Source organism: Diadema antillarum, unplaced genomic scaffold, assembly GCF_040938485.1.
Source record: "Diadema antillarum isolate AM-2024a unplaced genomic scaffold, OU_Dant_1.0 seq00001004_RagTag, whole genome shotgun sequence".
Lineage (NCBI taxonomy): Eukaryota > Metazoa > Echinodermata > Echinoidea > Diadematoida > Diadematidae > Diadema > Diadema antillarum.
Window position 1 is genome coordinate 233,951 of NW_027271842.1, and position 16,619 is coordinate 250,569.

General features: G+C 42.3%; 1 protein-coding gene across 1 annotated transcript; it reads left to right on the forward strand.

The window, feature by feature from the left end:
* Positions 1-274: 274 nt before the first annotated feature.
* On the forward strand, positions 275-16,268 carry LOC139742537 (uncharacterized). Its single transcript, XM_071653071.1, has 8 exons — positions 275-833; positions 1,278-1,780; positions 2,270-2,407; positions 3,254-3,826; positions 9,696-9,726; positions 10,524-10,760; positions 14,344-14,512; positions 15,517-16,268. Exons 1-8 carry the CDS (start codon positions 275-277, stop codon positions 16,025-16,027), a joined length of 2,721 nt encoding a protein of 906 aa, XP_071509172.1. The 3' UTR covers positions 16,028-16,268.
* The last annotated feature ends 351 nt before the right edge of the window (positions 16,269-16,619 follow it).

Below are 16,619 nucleotides of genomic sequence, written 5' to 3' on the forward strand. Positions count from 1 at the left end.
GACAACATGCAAATTAAATCTTCTCTGTCTAATATTTGAAGAAAAAAAAATACTCAAAAAAATGTGATATGGCAATGTTCAGACAATTAGCCAATCCAACAGTAGTAATTGTATGTGTGACTTTTTGGGGGGAATCTCTCATTTAGTGTATTTTTTTATTTTAGGAACAATGTTCTCAGGAGGTCTAAAATTCACTAAATTGATTTTTCTTCTAGAATCCAGAGGCCATAGCTGTCGTCCCGCGGACTCCCTTGCTGCAAAGGAAGGAGGCGTTATGACCGCACTGGGTGACGCTGACTCCTTTTTCGATTTTGATGGCGACCGTGACCAGAAGCCCGCCCTGAAAGGGGAGTACAACCGCGGTTCAACTCCTCCGTCCTGGCTGAAGTCCTCACCCCATCCCCCAAACTCAGACTCCAAGCATTCCAAGAAGTCTGACCCATCCTCCTCCTCGCCTGTCCACTCCCGGCCGTCAACCTCAGGGAACTTCACGGCCGAATCGGACGCCATGTCGCGGAGGAAGGACTCGCCGTACTCGAACAGCTATGGATCCCGCTCGAGGTCGCGATCGCGGTCGCCCAGTTATCGCAGATCGACGCGGGGCAAGTCGCGCTCCCGATCGAGATCACCCTCTTATTCAGACTCTTTTGACTCTGAGGACTCAAGGCAGGACTCGAGGCGAGCCTCACCTGTACGAACTAAGAAATCAACTCGTGGTCGCAACACCACAACAACAAACAGGAATTCTCACTCTAATACTAGTAAGGACAGTAGATCTTCATATAGGAGTTATGCAACAACTTATACAAGATCAACAAAGATTCTTAAGAAAGGTGAGTGAGTTAAAGCAAGTGGAAAACAGGAAAATGTCGTTCCTGGCTCCTGATATCTACATATCATGTGTACATAAAGTTAAAAGCAATTCTTCATTTGCTCTTTTTTTATATACCAAATTTATTGTCTTCAAAATTGTGTGTTTATCGGAAAGGCAGCAACCCTGTATTCCAAGTATTAAGGGCTTATCCACAAAAAGGGGTTAGGTTTTTAGTTAGTGAATTTTATGTTCTTTTCTTTTCCTAAGATTTCTCTTCTATAGATACTGCTATTACATGTACTTGCTGTTTACGTATGCCAAGTGTTTGATACATTCATCATCATGATGTACAATGTACATTTCCAGGCCTGTATATGTATGATTCTTCAGTGTTTGCAATTTTGTATTGATTCATATCGTGGCAGAGTAATTTACAATTCTTCGGAATCTCAATGTCTTCCAGCACCTCCAAAGAAGAAGGGAGGCCGTGGAGGCCGCTCACAGAGTGTATCGACGGTGCAGCAGTCACCAAGAAGTACGGAGGTCACACGGCGCATGCTGTCTGCAAAGGGTCACACCATCAATCGCCTGCGCAGCGACTTCGATGAGCTCCAGCGCAAGTACGATGATGCGGTGCGTGAGCTGAAGCTGGTGAAGCAGCTCCAGCGGCGGCAGGAAGTGGCGCTCTCCAAGTTCGAGGACTCCGAGGAACAGCTGCCGCAGCTCTTGCGCAACCATGCCGCCGAGGTGGACAGCCTCCGCGAGCGGCTCCGCCGTGCCCAGGACAAGGAACGCGAGCGGGATCGCCGGCTGAAGGAGCGCAACGAGGAGATCAACCGGCTGACAGACGAGGTGAAGAAGCTTCGCAGGATATCGGAGGATAAGCACCTCTTGGACCGTGATAAGCTCCAGCGAAAAGTGGATCGTCTCACAGACTCTGTGGATGAGAAGGACAAGAAAATACAGGTTAGTCTTACATTCACCTTCCTTGCTCAAATACCTTAGCCTCCATCTGTCTTCTTTCTTTATTTGAATAACCAGCAAATGCACACCTGCCAAATAGTAAATTTTGCTTCTCATTTATTGTGGTTGTCTTATATCATTGTACTCATTGAGTCCAGATAGCAGTGACAGAAGATGAATGATAAAATGTCTTGAGAAATGTTGGTTGCACTGATCAGCTGGTCGTATTGCTGGGATTGCTTGTCTTGAGTTACATGTTAGGCAACATCCATGTCAGAGGGTCTACTCTTTTGATGTTGTAAAATGGTGCCAAGTACTGCAAGCACTTATTGCACTGACGTCATCACATGTGCTGATTCAGTAACAGCTGATCATCGATCTGCGCTGTGTACTTTATGCTCAAAATCAAGGTGTAGGGGTTCAGAACACTTTACCAATCCTATGGAGTGATACCTCATTTCACTAACCCCCGCCCCCTTTGCCTCTAAACAGGAGCTAGAAAGGTACGTGGATCACATGAAAAAGAACCACCGGCACGAGACTGACCAGACGAGGCATCAGGACAAGGAACTGCGCCGACGAGTCATCCAGCTGGATGAGGAGAATCAGTCACTCAAGTATCAACTCAGGGTGAGTGCTGCCTTAGTGCCATCAGGCATCATATTTGCTACAAAGTGGTTTCCCTTCTTGTGTAAGTCTAGCTCTAGCATTTAAATATTGAATGTTTTCTTGATATCAGAGGAGAATTAAACGGCTGGTTTTGGTTGGGATGGGGATTCAGGTTTTAACTTTTTGTGAGATAATCAGAAGCCACTTTTTAAATTCTAAAGAGCATGCAATTCTCAGAGGAATTTTAAAAAAAGAGAAAAAACAGTAAAACAAAGCAATCCTACTAAAAGGGGGATCCACCTTTCATAAGGGTCTTTGTTTTGGATACTGGTACCGCAGCCATTTCAAAACCATTTCTCATCAAATAAACTTTGAATTCCTCTTGCAAATATGCTGTTTAGGTTTCTTGTCATTTCACAACAGAAAAGTTTGAAATGTGAAGCTCCATCTAAACTAGAACTATATCATTCCTTTAACGAGTAATCCCCCTCCACCCCCCTCCCCCCCCAAAAAAAAAAAACAGAAAGGGACGAAAAAAAGAATTACATTTGAGTAGCAGTGTCCATATGCAAGCCTGATATTGTGTAAGCAAGATGTACAGTAAATAGACTATGGGTAGGAAAAAGACACAATTGCACGCCTGGTTGTGAGAGAGAATTAAAAGATGGATATGTGCTATGAAAAAACAAACAAACAAATATTAGCATAGTGGGAAAAATTTTTTGAAAGTACATCCCATGTCATTCATGCTGTTTACATGGTTAATATAGTTCTCCTGCATCTGTGCAACTAGAGCAGATCTTTCATGTCACCTGCAGTGATGCGATATGAGCGCTGACTTGTCTTGTACATGATATTGCTTTGCAGGAGAAAGAGAAGGAGCTGGACATCAGGAATATCTATAGCAACCGCATCATGAAGCCCCACGGCAAGCTCAACAGCATCTCGCCTCCCCCCATAAGACCCCTCAAGCAGACGCGGGCGACGTCAAATGACGACCTCAAGAAGACAAAGCAGACACCACACCCGCCTCCGGCGAAGCGTTCCTCGTCGGCAGAGGAGAAGCGGAAGTCGGATCCGGAGCCCAGCCCACGAGCAGCCAAGCCCGTCAGGGCGGAAGAGAAGAAGGCGGCCCCTCCTCCACCCAAGAGGGAGCTCTCGGAGCACGAGAAGATTCTCCTCGAGCTGGACGCGGGATCCAAGCCCCTCTCCCAGCCACCAAACAAGGAGGTGGACATCTTGAAGCAGCTCGACGCGGGCATCAAGAAGCGGGAGCGGGCCGACGAGGATGCGGGCCGGAGGAGGGAGCGGGAGGCGCTGGAGGAGAAGAGGAGACTGGAGCGGGAGGAAGAGGAGAGGAGACGGGCGGAGGAGGAGAAGCGGAAACAGCGGGAGAAGGAGGAGGAGGAAAGGAGGAGGAGAGAAGAGAATGAGAGAAAGGTATTTTCATTTTCTTCACTACTCAATAAAAAATACTCCTGGCTCAGTTTTGCTCCTATAGATGTTTGTGTATAAATTATAATGAAAATCATGCAGATATATTTTATAGTAACTCACATTTCTTCATTGGTGCTGGGATTACCATTTACCACACTACTTTACTAGCAATACATATTTATTTTGCAAATATATATCATATAACTCCTTAACATTTCCATTTATTTGTTCCATAAGTGATATTGATGATTATCATGAGGTGACTTCATTGTGACAGTACAGTTACATGTATATTGTAAAGGACTATGGCATACCTTCCCATCATATTTCTTCAAGCAAACTCGTGTTCACTTCTATATGTTGTGAACTGCTTGTTGAGGTATAATCTCTTACTGTGTCAAGTTTCATGCTAAATGGCATGCTGAGTGCTTTGGAATGTGAGATATAAGCTAGAAAGATACCACGAGTGGAGTCCCAAACTGGCTGATCTGCCCTCTCAAGTTAAATCAAATGTAAAACTGTGGGGAGAACCATTGATGATGTGTAGACCACAGGTGTATATGTCTTTCAGAGAAAATTCATGTATGAATTTCTGTATGTCACTATTCCATGCTATGCTTGTCACTGTTCCTTTCTTGCTCCTCCTTTTTTTTTTCTCCGCATGCATCACTGCCAGAATGGACAGTTTAGTCTCTTTTCAGACTCTGTGAATTCACAGCAGTCCAATAGAAATAAAACAAACTCATACAAACCCTCATTTCTCCAAAACACCAATAATGCCTCTAAGCCTGCTGGGCGTGCTTATGAGCCCTCCTTCTCAAAGCCAAAGACATTTACGGGACCGAGTACAACAGCTCCCTCATTTTCCTCCCAGAGAAATGCTCATGAAACGGACACATTCAAGCCATCATTTACCAGTTCACAAAGAGACTCGCCGGACGCCCCTTACCGGCCATCTTTTTCAAACAGTGCAAAGAACTCTGGTGTGGCAGGGGGGCAAAAGCCGGTATTTGGGGCGGCGCTGAACCGGGCGGGTGGGGAGAAGGATTCGTTTGGGATCGGGGTGGGGAGGCGAGGAGAGGACAAGAAGCCCCTCTGGTTGATGAGTGATTCCGCAGGACCCAAACAGGGAACAGCTACAGTCATATTTGGGGTAAAGCGTGCCTCGATTGATATGCTTGATGTGAACAGGCCGGAATGCCATAACAGTTTTTTCTTTCTGTCTTTCAACTTGATCGCCTCGTTCACATCTAACCCTTCTCTCCCCTCCCTTGTGATTGGTGTCTGTTTCTGCATTTTCTCCTTGCATTGCTGTCTGAAAACACAACTAAATTACATTTTATTAACATTTAAAGCAAAAAGGAAATCATGTTTTTTAAACCTGTACCAACTCTTGTTTGATTGGTATTTAACAAACAAATGTTGTAGTACACATAGACAAAAAGGAGGGAAAATGAAGGGGGTTAGGCAGAGAATTGTATAACAAAAACTGTCACCGTTGAAGTGACAGAGACCATTATAGCAAGGAAAACCTCTTAGAAAGATGAGGAGTATGTGAATTATGTGAATTCAATAATGAGCCGATCTCATTAAACACTCTGCGGTAATTGCATTTGCCATTGTTGTAGCAAATCACACACACACAAAAATCCAATCAATTAAGGGCCTTTTATGTTATTTTATGTATTTTTTTTAAAGCTGCAATGCTTGAAAGTTCCTGTTATGGCAGAATGCTTTCCTAGATGTGAAGCGGGGCCCCTGGAGTACAATATGTGATCAGCTTACTAGCATGTGTGTAAATATGGGGAAAATGGTAGCACTCACAAAACTCAATTCTCATGGTCGGGTATACGTCACTTCCGGTATAGCAGGAGTGGAAACAAACAGCTCGCCCGTACAGTACATGTGCGGAGCTGAAGTGTAAAGGAATGCAAATCAATGTGAGTGTAGTGCATGCATGCAAGCATGGAGTGTGCAAATCTGTGTGGTGAATACAGACAACTTAGCATCAGTGTTCAGAAACGTTGCTCTACCATTCTTTTCCTTAATCTATCAATAGCATTTCTTTTGGCTGTCATAAATGTTAAGATGGACCATAGCTGACAGTTTCATTCAATTTCAAAGCCAATTATGGAAGAAAAGTTAATAATTTCAATTCAAAAACTCAAAGATATGCCAATGATGGGTTTGTTTTTACTCCAGCCACTGCTACATACTTGGATTTCCGACCATGAGAATAAATGGTTTGATATAAACGGCTGTGTGATATGGTGTGTGTTCACACTGCTCCATTGGTGATGGTCAGCACACATATAACCATTGTATATGGGTAATTCCATGAAGTTGGGGCAGTGTCCATGTAGCATCATGATATTTTAAAAATACATTTCAGCATAACTCAATATTAATTATGCTATACATTTATTGTTTGTAGGCTTTACTGTACATTTGCATTGAGGCCACACATTTTCCTGGAAATTTTGTGCCATTCAGACTCAATCTTGATGAAGTTATTAAACAATATGTAACGGTGTCCTGTAGCATCGTGACGTGTCCATGTAGCATCGTGAAATTTTAAAATTTGGTCCTAAGAGACAAATTATGGTAATTAGCTTGACCAAAATTTGATGCAATATGCATATTTACTAGATTAGTCAGATAGCTAAATATCACAAATTTCCTGCACACAGTTTTAATTTCAAAAGAAAATTACAAAATGTATCACGATGCTACGCGGTGTCCTTTTTTGTGACATTTGGTGGACACCGTGTAGAATAGTGACACATTGTGTAATTTTCTTATAAAAGTAAAACTGTGGAAGGAGATTTAAGATATTTAGCTATCTGACTAATCTAGTTATTATGCATATTATATCAAATTTTGGTCAAGCTTATTGCATTAATTTGTCTTTTAGGACCAGATTTTAACTATCACGATGCTACATGGACACGTCACGATGCTACAGGACACCGTTACATTTTTTAAAAATAACTTCATCAAAATTGAGTCTGAATGGCACAAAATTTCCAAGAAAATGTATGGTCTCAATACAAATGTAAAGCCTACAAAGAATATATGTATAGCATAATCAGGGGCGGATCCAGGAATTCTGTAAAGGGGGGGCGTGACTAATATTTCTGGTGGCACTTCCGGGTTTCATTTCATTGTTTTCTTTTTATTTCTTTTGTTTTTCACGCAAAATAAAGGGGGGGGGGGCGTGCGCCGGTTGCGCCCCCCTCTGGATCCGCCACTGATAATTAGTATTGAGTTATGCTAAAATGTCACACTTTGTGCCCCAACTTCACGGAATTACCCATATATAAGTACAAGATCTAGTGTAAATGTATCTCACAGTCAGTCCGCAGCGCGTGCGATAATGAGGCACGAACGACAATTTTATTCAGAATCACGTTTGCGCAGTTTGTGCCCTTGAGACTGACGAAATTTCGCGATACTTTGCGAGAGTTTTTGCAGAGGTCGCAATAACAGCTTTCATAGCTTTCGCAGTGCATTGTTTGACCCAGGATGGTTGGGTAGGTTGTAGAGCTGATTATGCTCATTAATTTGATACCTAATTTCCCTATTTTTGATCTCAATATAGTAGTCCATTTTAGCATCAAAGTAAACGATTATTTTGCCAGTGTTCAAGAAGCTTTTAGATCATAGTTTGATGTTTTGCTAGTTCCTGACTGGTATTGAAAATAGATCTCCGTAATTTCTTCGATTTCACAATCGTGAAACTTGAGCGAGTATGATCAATTAAAAAACGAAGAGGGGCACCTTTTCAAAGTTTGTGAATTTTGCTGTTGAAAACATGGCAAATTGTGTTTTCTTACCGGAAGTGGGATAGTGAATGAACACGCGTGGAGTGTGTTGTTGATACCCAGGCAATGGTCGTGGACAATGACCAGGATTGGAATGCTTCATGAGGAATTCCACTATCGCAGCTAGTCTTTGTTCATTCTGAATTGTGGTGTGTGCAAGCACATGGAAACATATGCTTACTTCTTTCATGTGCATGCATTTCACCCTGTGTCAAGAATTCAGACTAGCAGTGCTCAGGGCAGTCCACATGAATAATTGATAAAGCATTCATGTGCCTTTCAGCAGAGCTCGGGACAGGTGGTAGGCAGGTCCATTGTTCAGGGTCATTGTAAGTGCACACTCACATACACATCATTGGTTTCTGTGTAAAGTTCAAGTTTTGTATAGAGAGTGAAAATTCGATCACAATCTGGAACCTAACATTTAAAAAAATCATGGATTTCATGAAACTAATATAGGCTTTCATTTTCAAATTACCTCCAACTCAATTGTACACTATTCAGCTATTACTCATATCAATGACACGTTTATCTGATACATAGTTTTTGAACTCACAGCATTGAGTCAGCAGCCAATGGATACTACGCGATGCGACACGCCGCGTCTTGCGACAGATTTCGACCAATCACAGACCCAGAATTCCGGTGCGAACGCGAGGATAATCTTTTTAAACTCGACGCTAGACATGTCTCTGAATTTTGCTAGTTCCTGACCCGTATTGAAATGAAGATGAGAAAACTTTCCCTTATTGTGATACTATATACTTTAGCGGACATAGTCTTCACCATATTTTAGAGGGGCATGAAAGATTTCAGGTTAGTTTTTTGGCGTCAAACGTGAAGGAATATTTTTGAATACAATACCGAATTCGAGAGAGATTTTTATATTCTATATTCTTCTTTTCCGATTTATTTTGATCATGAGCATATTTGCTAATGTTTTCTCTTTCAGTCGATATTAAAAGTGTCGAAAACTGACAAGAAATACTCGTTCTACACGGATTTATTCATGACCATGTATCTGCTCATTACGTATGCAAGCACCGCTCAGCCGTGCATACGACTTGAATAAATACGTGCGTTTTCGCTCACGCTGCGGACTGACTGCTCATACTATATATGAAAGAGATATTTGGTATTATATTCCACATACTAAGAATCTTGCTATAGGATTTGTCAAGAGCTGATCACGTGATAAAGCGTAGTTTTGCCCATCACATCACCTGAGAAGAAAAGTTCGTTACACTCTATGATGATAGTCATTTGTTTCGCTGGTCTCTTACAGTAGTCGACACAGCCCTAACGCGTGATATAACTTACAATTTTGAGTACGCGCGAAAGTAAAGTGCGTTGCACTGTGGTCTATCATTTGACCTGGGTCAAGTGATAGACCACAGTGCAACGCACTTTTATTTCGGTGCCACGCACGAGGCGCGGAGCAAATTCATTGTTTTGTCATCTACGCGCATACTAGTACGTCTAAAGTAAACCACATAGCCTAGTAAAGCCCTAAGGATACCTAAAGACAGCTAAAACGGTTTCAGATGTGGAATAAAATGGGAATATCTTGGACCCTAGATGTGGAATATAAGGCAAATAATCAACTTTTAGTTTCAGGCAATGAGACAAATTATCACTTCCTCGGCAATCTGCATGAGTACGCTATCTTTCCTCAGCTGCGCTTCGGAAAGATAGCTACATCCAGATCACCCCGTAAGTGATAGTTTGTCCCATAACCTTCACCAACGTTGATTATTTGCTTACCGTATAACAACTTAACAAAATGATTGAAATTCGTTTGAAATATGTTTTAATTACTAATTGGCATTAGTAATTGGATAATGTATCAAGATATTAACACATTAATCTGTAAGCCAAAATATTGTGTAATGCATACAATCTGTGTATGGAATTGCGGCACTGCAAACTACGTATGTTAAGAGGAAGGGAAGTCTTGCAGGGAGACTAGTAGTAATGATGTGTCACCTGTCTTTGTCTCCGTGACCAATTATGTGTTTGTTTCATTTTTGTATTTTGATACATCACAGGAGAGAGAAAGAAAGCAGAAAGAGGAGGAAGGTAAGCTTGTGTCTGAATTGTAGACTACTCTCTCATCTTGTCCAAATAAATTGTAGTAGCCTGCATTTCATCTTCATCACATCCCGCTCCATGTGGGTTACCGTGACGATGGTGTTTTTCAAATGCCAAGGTTACAATGGCGTGTCAGCCACATTCATTATGATGGCTGAGCTATTGTGTTTCTGGGTATTATATGTGCATGTCTCACTGTGTCTCTGAGCATGCTGCAATATAGTGCTATTTATCTCACCCTTGGAGAATCGCTTTTGTTGATTTGAATTCAACAGGAAGTTAGTGTGTGAAAGAACTTTTCATTATCACGTGAACATTTGGATGTTTGTATTCATGTGACTTTTGTGCGTGCACATATAGTTGTAAACTACATCTCAGTTGTGTCTTTGCTGTTCAGATGGGTAGTGTGGTATCATATGTGGTCTCAACATTATAAGTGTCGTATTATTAAAACAACCAAAATATGCCCACCTAAAAGCATACAAACTTGTGTCAAGCAAACACTGCTCCCTTTTACAATGTCTTTGTAGCATTGCAATTGCTTGCTTCCAAAATTGCACCCATTAAACACATGCGTAAGCCGGTTTACTGTGCCTAGCCAGGGCTACTTTCAGCACAGAATATCTCTGCTGTAGCATAAACACCAGGCTGTCTGAATAGTGAGTCTGATACACACATATAGGCACACACAAAGAAAGAATGTATGCATTGAGTTGACTTATTGAACACTTTCACATAACTTTAATTATTCACCTCAATCCCATACCCATATCTCCTACCCGTAGCTGCACACAAAAAATCGTCCACTTTCATCACCAACAACAATGCCCCCAAAACGCCCACTTTCGACGACGACGATGATTCGGACGAGGCAGACATCCCCTTCTTTGGCTCCAAGCCAAAAGCACCGGCGCCCTCCAAGCCCAGTAATGGTTTTGCCGTCAACAGCGTGCGAGACCTTCAGAAGTACTCCAGCACCCGAGCTGGTAGCGCCGGCAAACCAGACTCACGAGAGGACGACGGTAAATAGAAGCGGAGTGATGCCACACCCATCATCCCCCACCCTTTCACTACATGAGGATTTTACATTCCCCCTTACTAATCTTTCCTCCATCTTCCTCCACTTGTGTGTGTCCCTTTCTCTCTCTGTCTCATCCTGTGACAAACTATTTCTTCTTTTCTGTCAAGTCTCAAATAGTGTTCATGCTCTTCACTAACAACACTGTAAATATTTCCTGTGTCATGCGTACATGAGTGTATAGATCTGTATGTATTTCTGTCTTCTAAGATCCCCTGTCATTTCTTGACCAATCTGTATCTGCGTATTATTGTGTTAACAATCTTTCTCTCTCGCAATCCATTCTTTCTTTTTGTGAGATTTTTTTCTCCAGACATTGTACCTCGTTTCTTCTTGTCTCTCATCTTGTTTTGATTAAATCAAGCATTTGTGATCTTCCTGCATTTTGGTCTGGGTCCCGTTTCATAGAATTTGTTATCGGGAACAACTGCCACATTTCTATGACAAATTTGCTTTCAGCCAATCGGATGCAAGGATTTCAGTAGCTTACGATCAACTTGTTAATATTGATAACAATTTTTATGGAACGGGGCCCTGTTTGTATGTTTGTGTGTCTGTACAAGTGTATGTCTCTCTGTCTGTGTCTGTTGGTCTCTGTCTCCAGATGATGCTGGTCAGTAACACTGACCCTCATCTCTTTCCAGCTAACTTCAGTGTTCTTTTTATATCTCATTTTAGAGCTGAGCAAATTGTGATATATTTCATTGCTCTATCTTGTTCTCTTTCTTCTCTCTTTATTTCTATCTTTCTCTCCTTGTCTTTTGCGACTCTCCAAGACAACTTTATGGAGATTAAAGGGAGCAATCAAGGGAAGATGCAATACTGGAGGGGGGGGGGGGGGGGCAACACTTTCATTACTAAAATTGTTCAGTCTTTCTCAAATTCTGACAGTGTGCATACAAGCTATTCATCACTTCTTCACTTTATATGTGATTTATGCATTCACACGTTCTCATATGCCTGGCAGGTACATGTATGAGCCCTCATTGGCTGATCAAGGGGTGGGGGGGGGGGGGTGGGGGGGTGGGGGGTGGGGAGGGGGAGGGGGAGGATGTCTATTAAATCACCAACTACCAAACCTCATTTCAGTCATATGGTACTGTGTCTCGCCAATGAGGGCCAGTTCACCCAGCCATGCCACAACAACCAAAACAAAAGAGAAAATGATAATAATAATAATAAATGAAAACAAAGAAGAAATCATTCCACTTTCATTTCAAAACTTGCATTCATGAATAAATGCATCACCATACCATCTAATGTCCCCATTTTAGAAAGTGCAGCTAAGTGAAGGTAGAGAGAAGACAATTGCTCCTGCCTTTGATGGAATTCTTGCCATGTAATATGAGAAATGCAGCTCCCCTTCACATCTCGTTCTCTATTTCCCTATTCTCTCTCACCCCCTCCTTTGTTTTTGTATTTCTCATATAATGCATTCATCATTCAGGTCCTACTTTGCATAGATGCTGTGTTTGTGTTAGACATTCATTTTGATTTTACACATCTTCATTTCCATGTAAGATCACATCAATCTAACTTTGATGTACTACAAATTCACCAATGTAAAACAGTATCTGGGTAATAAAGCCAGACAGCTGTACCTTCTTCCCCTTGGTCAGAGTATCATGCATGTTGAGATCTGGCATGTTTCTAGTACATAAAACGTAGTAAAGCATCCAGTTTTGAGAGCATGAGTTTTGTTTGGAGTATCTCACTCTTACAAGATCAAGCATGTTTCTTATGTACACCAAAGCATTCAGTTTTTCACATCCATCTCTGCAAATGCATGAAGATTGGATTTTTTGTGCATTAGGAAAGGCTGCAGCAGTATGCATTACCTTTCTGTTCTAGCTTATACAACATTATAGTTACAAATTTTGTAGGTGTTTGGTGTTTCAGTAAGGTTGGGTCGTCTAGTGAAACACACACGCATCAGAGATGATGCATTCCTTGACACACATGTAGATGTTAAAATAAACACACACACACACACACACACACTCACACACAAACACACACTAATGGACGCATCATAAGCAGAGAGGCTGACTTGTAGCCTTGTGCTCAGATTACTGTAGATAATGGCATTGGGGGAGAGAAAGGCGTTGAGTTCCGCATGAGCGGACAGGAGCCATTAACAACATATGCATCTCTCCTACCGGAGTGAGCTCTGGGAATTAGCATCCTCCATTGTTTACACAGCAGCAGAGGGTAGATGTACAACGGTGTCTCATGCAAACATGTTAACATAAAAAGAAATTGGGGGAGGGGGTGAATACAAGATATCACAGGCTTCTTCATAAAAAATATATTTCTTGCCATTAATGTTGATGTGTTGAAAGCCATTACATTAGATCACCTATTCATTAGCATCTCCCTGAATTCTGTTTCATATTCACAGATGAATATTGTGACACAGTACAGGGAGTGTCACTTCTCTGCATAGTACTGTAAAAGTGGAAATTTTCGCGGTGTTGAAATTTTCGCACATTTCGCGCAATCAGAAACTAGCGCAAAAATAAAAGCACGCGAATATTTCTGCTTGCCATATGTTCCTGTAGTTGATGTCTTGATACCGCGGAATTAAAAACATGCGAAACTCTTCATATCCGGCCGAGCGCGAAAAATTAGTCGCGCGAAAATATCCACTTTTACAGTAACACAGTGATGGATCCAGGCGGGGGCGCACCAGGCGCACACCCCCTTTATTTTTTGTCAAAACAAAAGAAATAAAAAGAAAAATGGAGGGGGCGTCTGCACCCCCTTTGATTTATGTAAAGGCGCCCCCTTTTTATGGAATTCCTGGTTTGTAAAATGGAAGAGTGATAGTGATGAATTCCATTGGAGATGGGTCTAGTTAAATGTGGAGTTGACACACATGTCGTGCAGTTACATGCCTTGGTTATGCTGTTTGATACATGCATTATGTACCAAATGAAAATGTCTCAGTGTGCAGGGCTAGAAGGGTCTTGTTCCAAGAAGCCTCCTGCAATATTCTATGTACTATTGTTACCTGGTATATCAAGGAAAACCTTGAAACTGCAAAATTAAATTTCCTGAAGTAAAGATAAAAAAAGATTAAAATTCCAGGCCTAATGATATCCAGTACTCTGTTCTTGCCTGTGAGTACATCCCAAAGTGTGAATTAAAAGCGTAAACCTGTATACACATGGAGAAAATATGGTTTATATTTTCGTTGAATGGGAGTGATATGTCATTCATTGAAGTGTACATGCCTTCATGTGGCAATAATAAAGACTTTCACTTCCAGGGTGACAGAATTGTTGTGTTTGCTCACCACCACTCGAACATTACATCTGCTCCATTAACCCCTTGTATGCTTTGAGTGCGGATTGGCCCAGAAAATCCTATGACATTATGTGCACACTCTCCATAGGCTGTGGCTCAGTGCGGGTTAATTGTCAATCAACGATAGGTTAGCCTTGTACCTCATTGCAATGAAAAAGTGGGTTGCTTGATTTATTGTTTTCCACATGCCTCGACCTCCATTTGATTTTTCCCGGCAGAGAGGAGACGAAAGGAGGAGGAGGAGGAGATGGCTAACCAGAGGAGGAAACAGAAGGAGGAGTCCGAGAGGCTGGCGGAGGAGAGGCGCAAGAAGGACCTCCTGCTGGCCAAGATGAAAGAGATCGACACGGGCAAGCCGGACTCCCGCGGCAGCAAGAAGGAGTACAAGTAAGGCAGTGGGGATGGTGCACATATGGGAATGAGTCCATAAAATGTTTGGTCCTTTGGGGACTAGAGTGATATATAATGACATGTGTGAGCACTGTGGTGCAGTGGATAAGGCTTTAGACCCTGAAATCGGGAGACCCTGGGTTCAAATCCAGTGTGGCATGTACACTCTTGGAGCAAAATGTTCTACTCCAGAGTCCCTCTTGACCCGGGTGTACACAGTATGCCAATGGCTACCTTGAAATGCTATATAAGGCAGGGTCCAGGCAGAGGATGATGCTTACCCTGATGACAGTACCCTACAGCCATGGATTCATAGGACCAATATGATCGTGGTGCTAAAAAAGCACCATCTTTCATGTAGTCATCATTACATGTGCAGTAGTTGTCATCCAATCCTTAAAAATGGGGTTATTGTTTTCTGCAATTATGAATTTTGCTGTCCATAACATGTCACAGGTTTGTGACCTGGCAGTCACATACACAAGAGAAGCACAGTATCATTATAGCTTTCAGGCAATGAAAGGGTGCTTGGGTGCACATAATTGCTTCCCTTGTCACTGCCATACATTTCAGTTGGTGATTGGTATGAAATATGAAATTTTGTAATGATACCACCTGTCATTTCCATTGTAAGAGATATCATTTCCATTGTAAGATATGTCAAATACCAAGTGGTCTGGCAAAGGGGAACCACAGCATTCCCAATTTGGAACCTGTCTGACTTGTGTGCAAACTGTGTGTTCTTCCTGTTGCTCTAAGTAATGTTAGACTGTGGTGACCGTTCATGTTGTAATAAGTCAGGTGTTTGAAGGTGTTATGTTTCATGTTTAAGTCAGTTAACCTAACTACTAAAGAATTGTTTGAAATGACCTGAATGATGGGAATACATTTTGCATAAGATAATTCTTTAGGTCTTTTGATTGTTTTTGATTTGTCTTTCTAATAGGATCAATGATCTCACCCTAGCCCCACCCTTACCATGTCCCTCTGTCCAATTTCAGATTCCCTCCACCAGTTGAAAACCTTCACAATGGCAAGCCCTCACACCCAGACCTCCTGGGTTCCCCTTCCTCCGGGGGAAAGCAGCGCAAAGCGGCCGACGAATCATCCACATTCGGAGGTTACGCCCCGTCCTTTGGCCGTCGGGCAGCGGCTGGTGACAAACCCGCCGCCAAGAAAGGCGGTCTGTTCGACGACGATGACGACGACGACTTCTTCAGCACGCCGAAGGTGAACCAGAGTGACAAGAAGGCCGATCTCATTTCAAACCTCTTCAGCGGCAGCGACAGCCCCAATGCTCCTGCCTCCAAGAACCGCAGCTCTCTGGAGGGGACAGTCTTCTCGACGTCCACCAAAGCCAAGCCCGTGGCAGACAGCGCGGCCCTGCCGTGGGAGAAGACGACCCCCAAGGGGCCCATCTCTCAGCCGAACAAACCCAACGGCATCTCGGTGAATGTGCCAAATTCCAGCTTCGACGATTTCGACGACGACATCGAGGAGGTCATTTTATGAAGGAGATAGTGAAAAGATGAGCAATAGAAGCTGTCGCACTCTCTCTTTCTGATGGACTTGACCGCAGACAGTCATCACTAGCCACAACTCACTTGAATGTGTTTGTTCCCAAGTTGTCACAATGTTCATTTGAGTAATTATACATTCCATGTAGGTACATCTCCCTGATGGGAGTTATGAAAACCATTAGATTCTTTCAATGGCTAATCGACCAACATTTGTCTCTGATTGGAACCGAACAATACTTGACGGTCATTCTTTCATGCTGATTTGAGGATGTAAGTAGGGCTTCATGGCCATGATATGCACTGCAGCTTTTGTTAACTGAAATTTTGAATGACTTGTCTGCCTTTTACAATATTATACTGATGTGCAGATTTTATTGGTATCGCAGTCATGCCTTTTAATTGTCCTGAAGCTGTATCGGGAAAGCTGTGAAGACAAAACGAAACTTGTGCTTTTGTCAAAATATGGAGAAAATGCCTACAATGTACCCCTTGTAAAGTGATTGCCGCATACGGGAGTCTTGTTTGTACTCAATAGATTATTAAATGCCGGCAGGCAATAACAGAAATCATGAAAGGTAATTCTG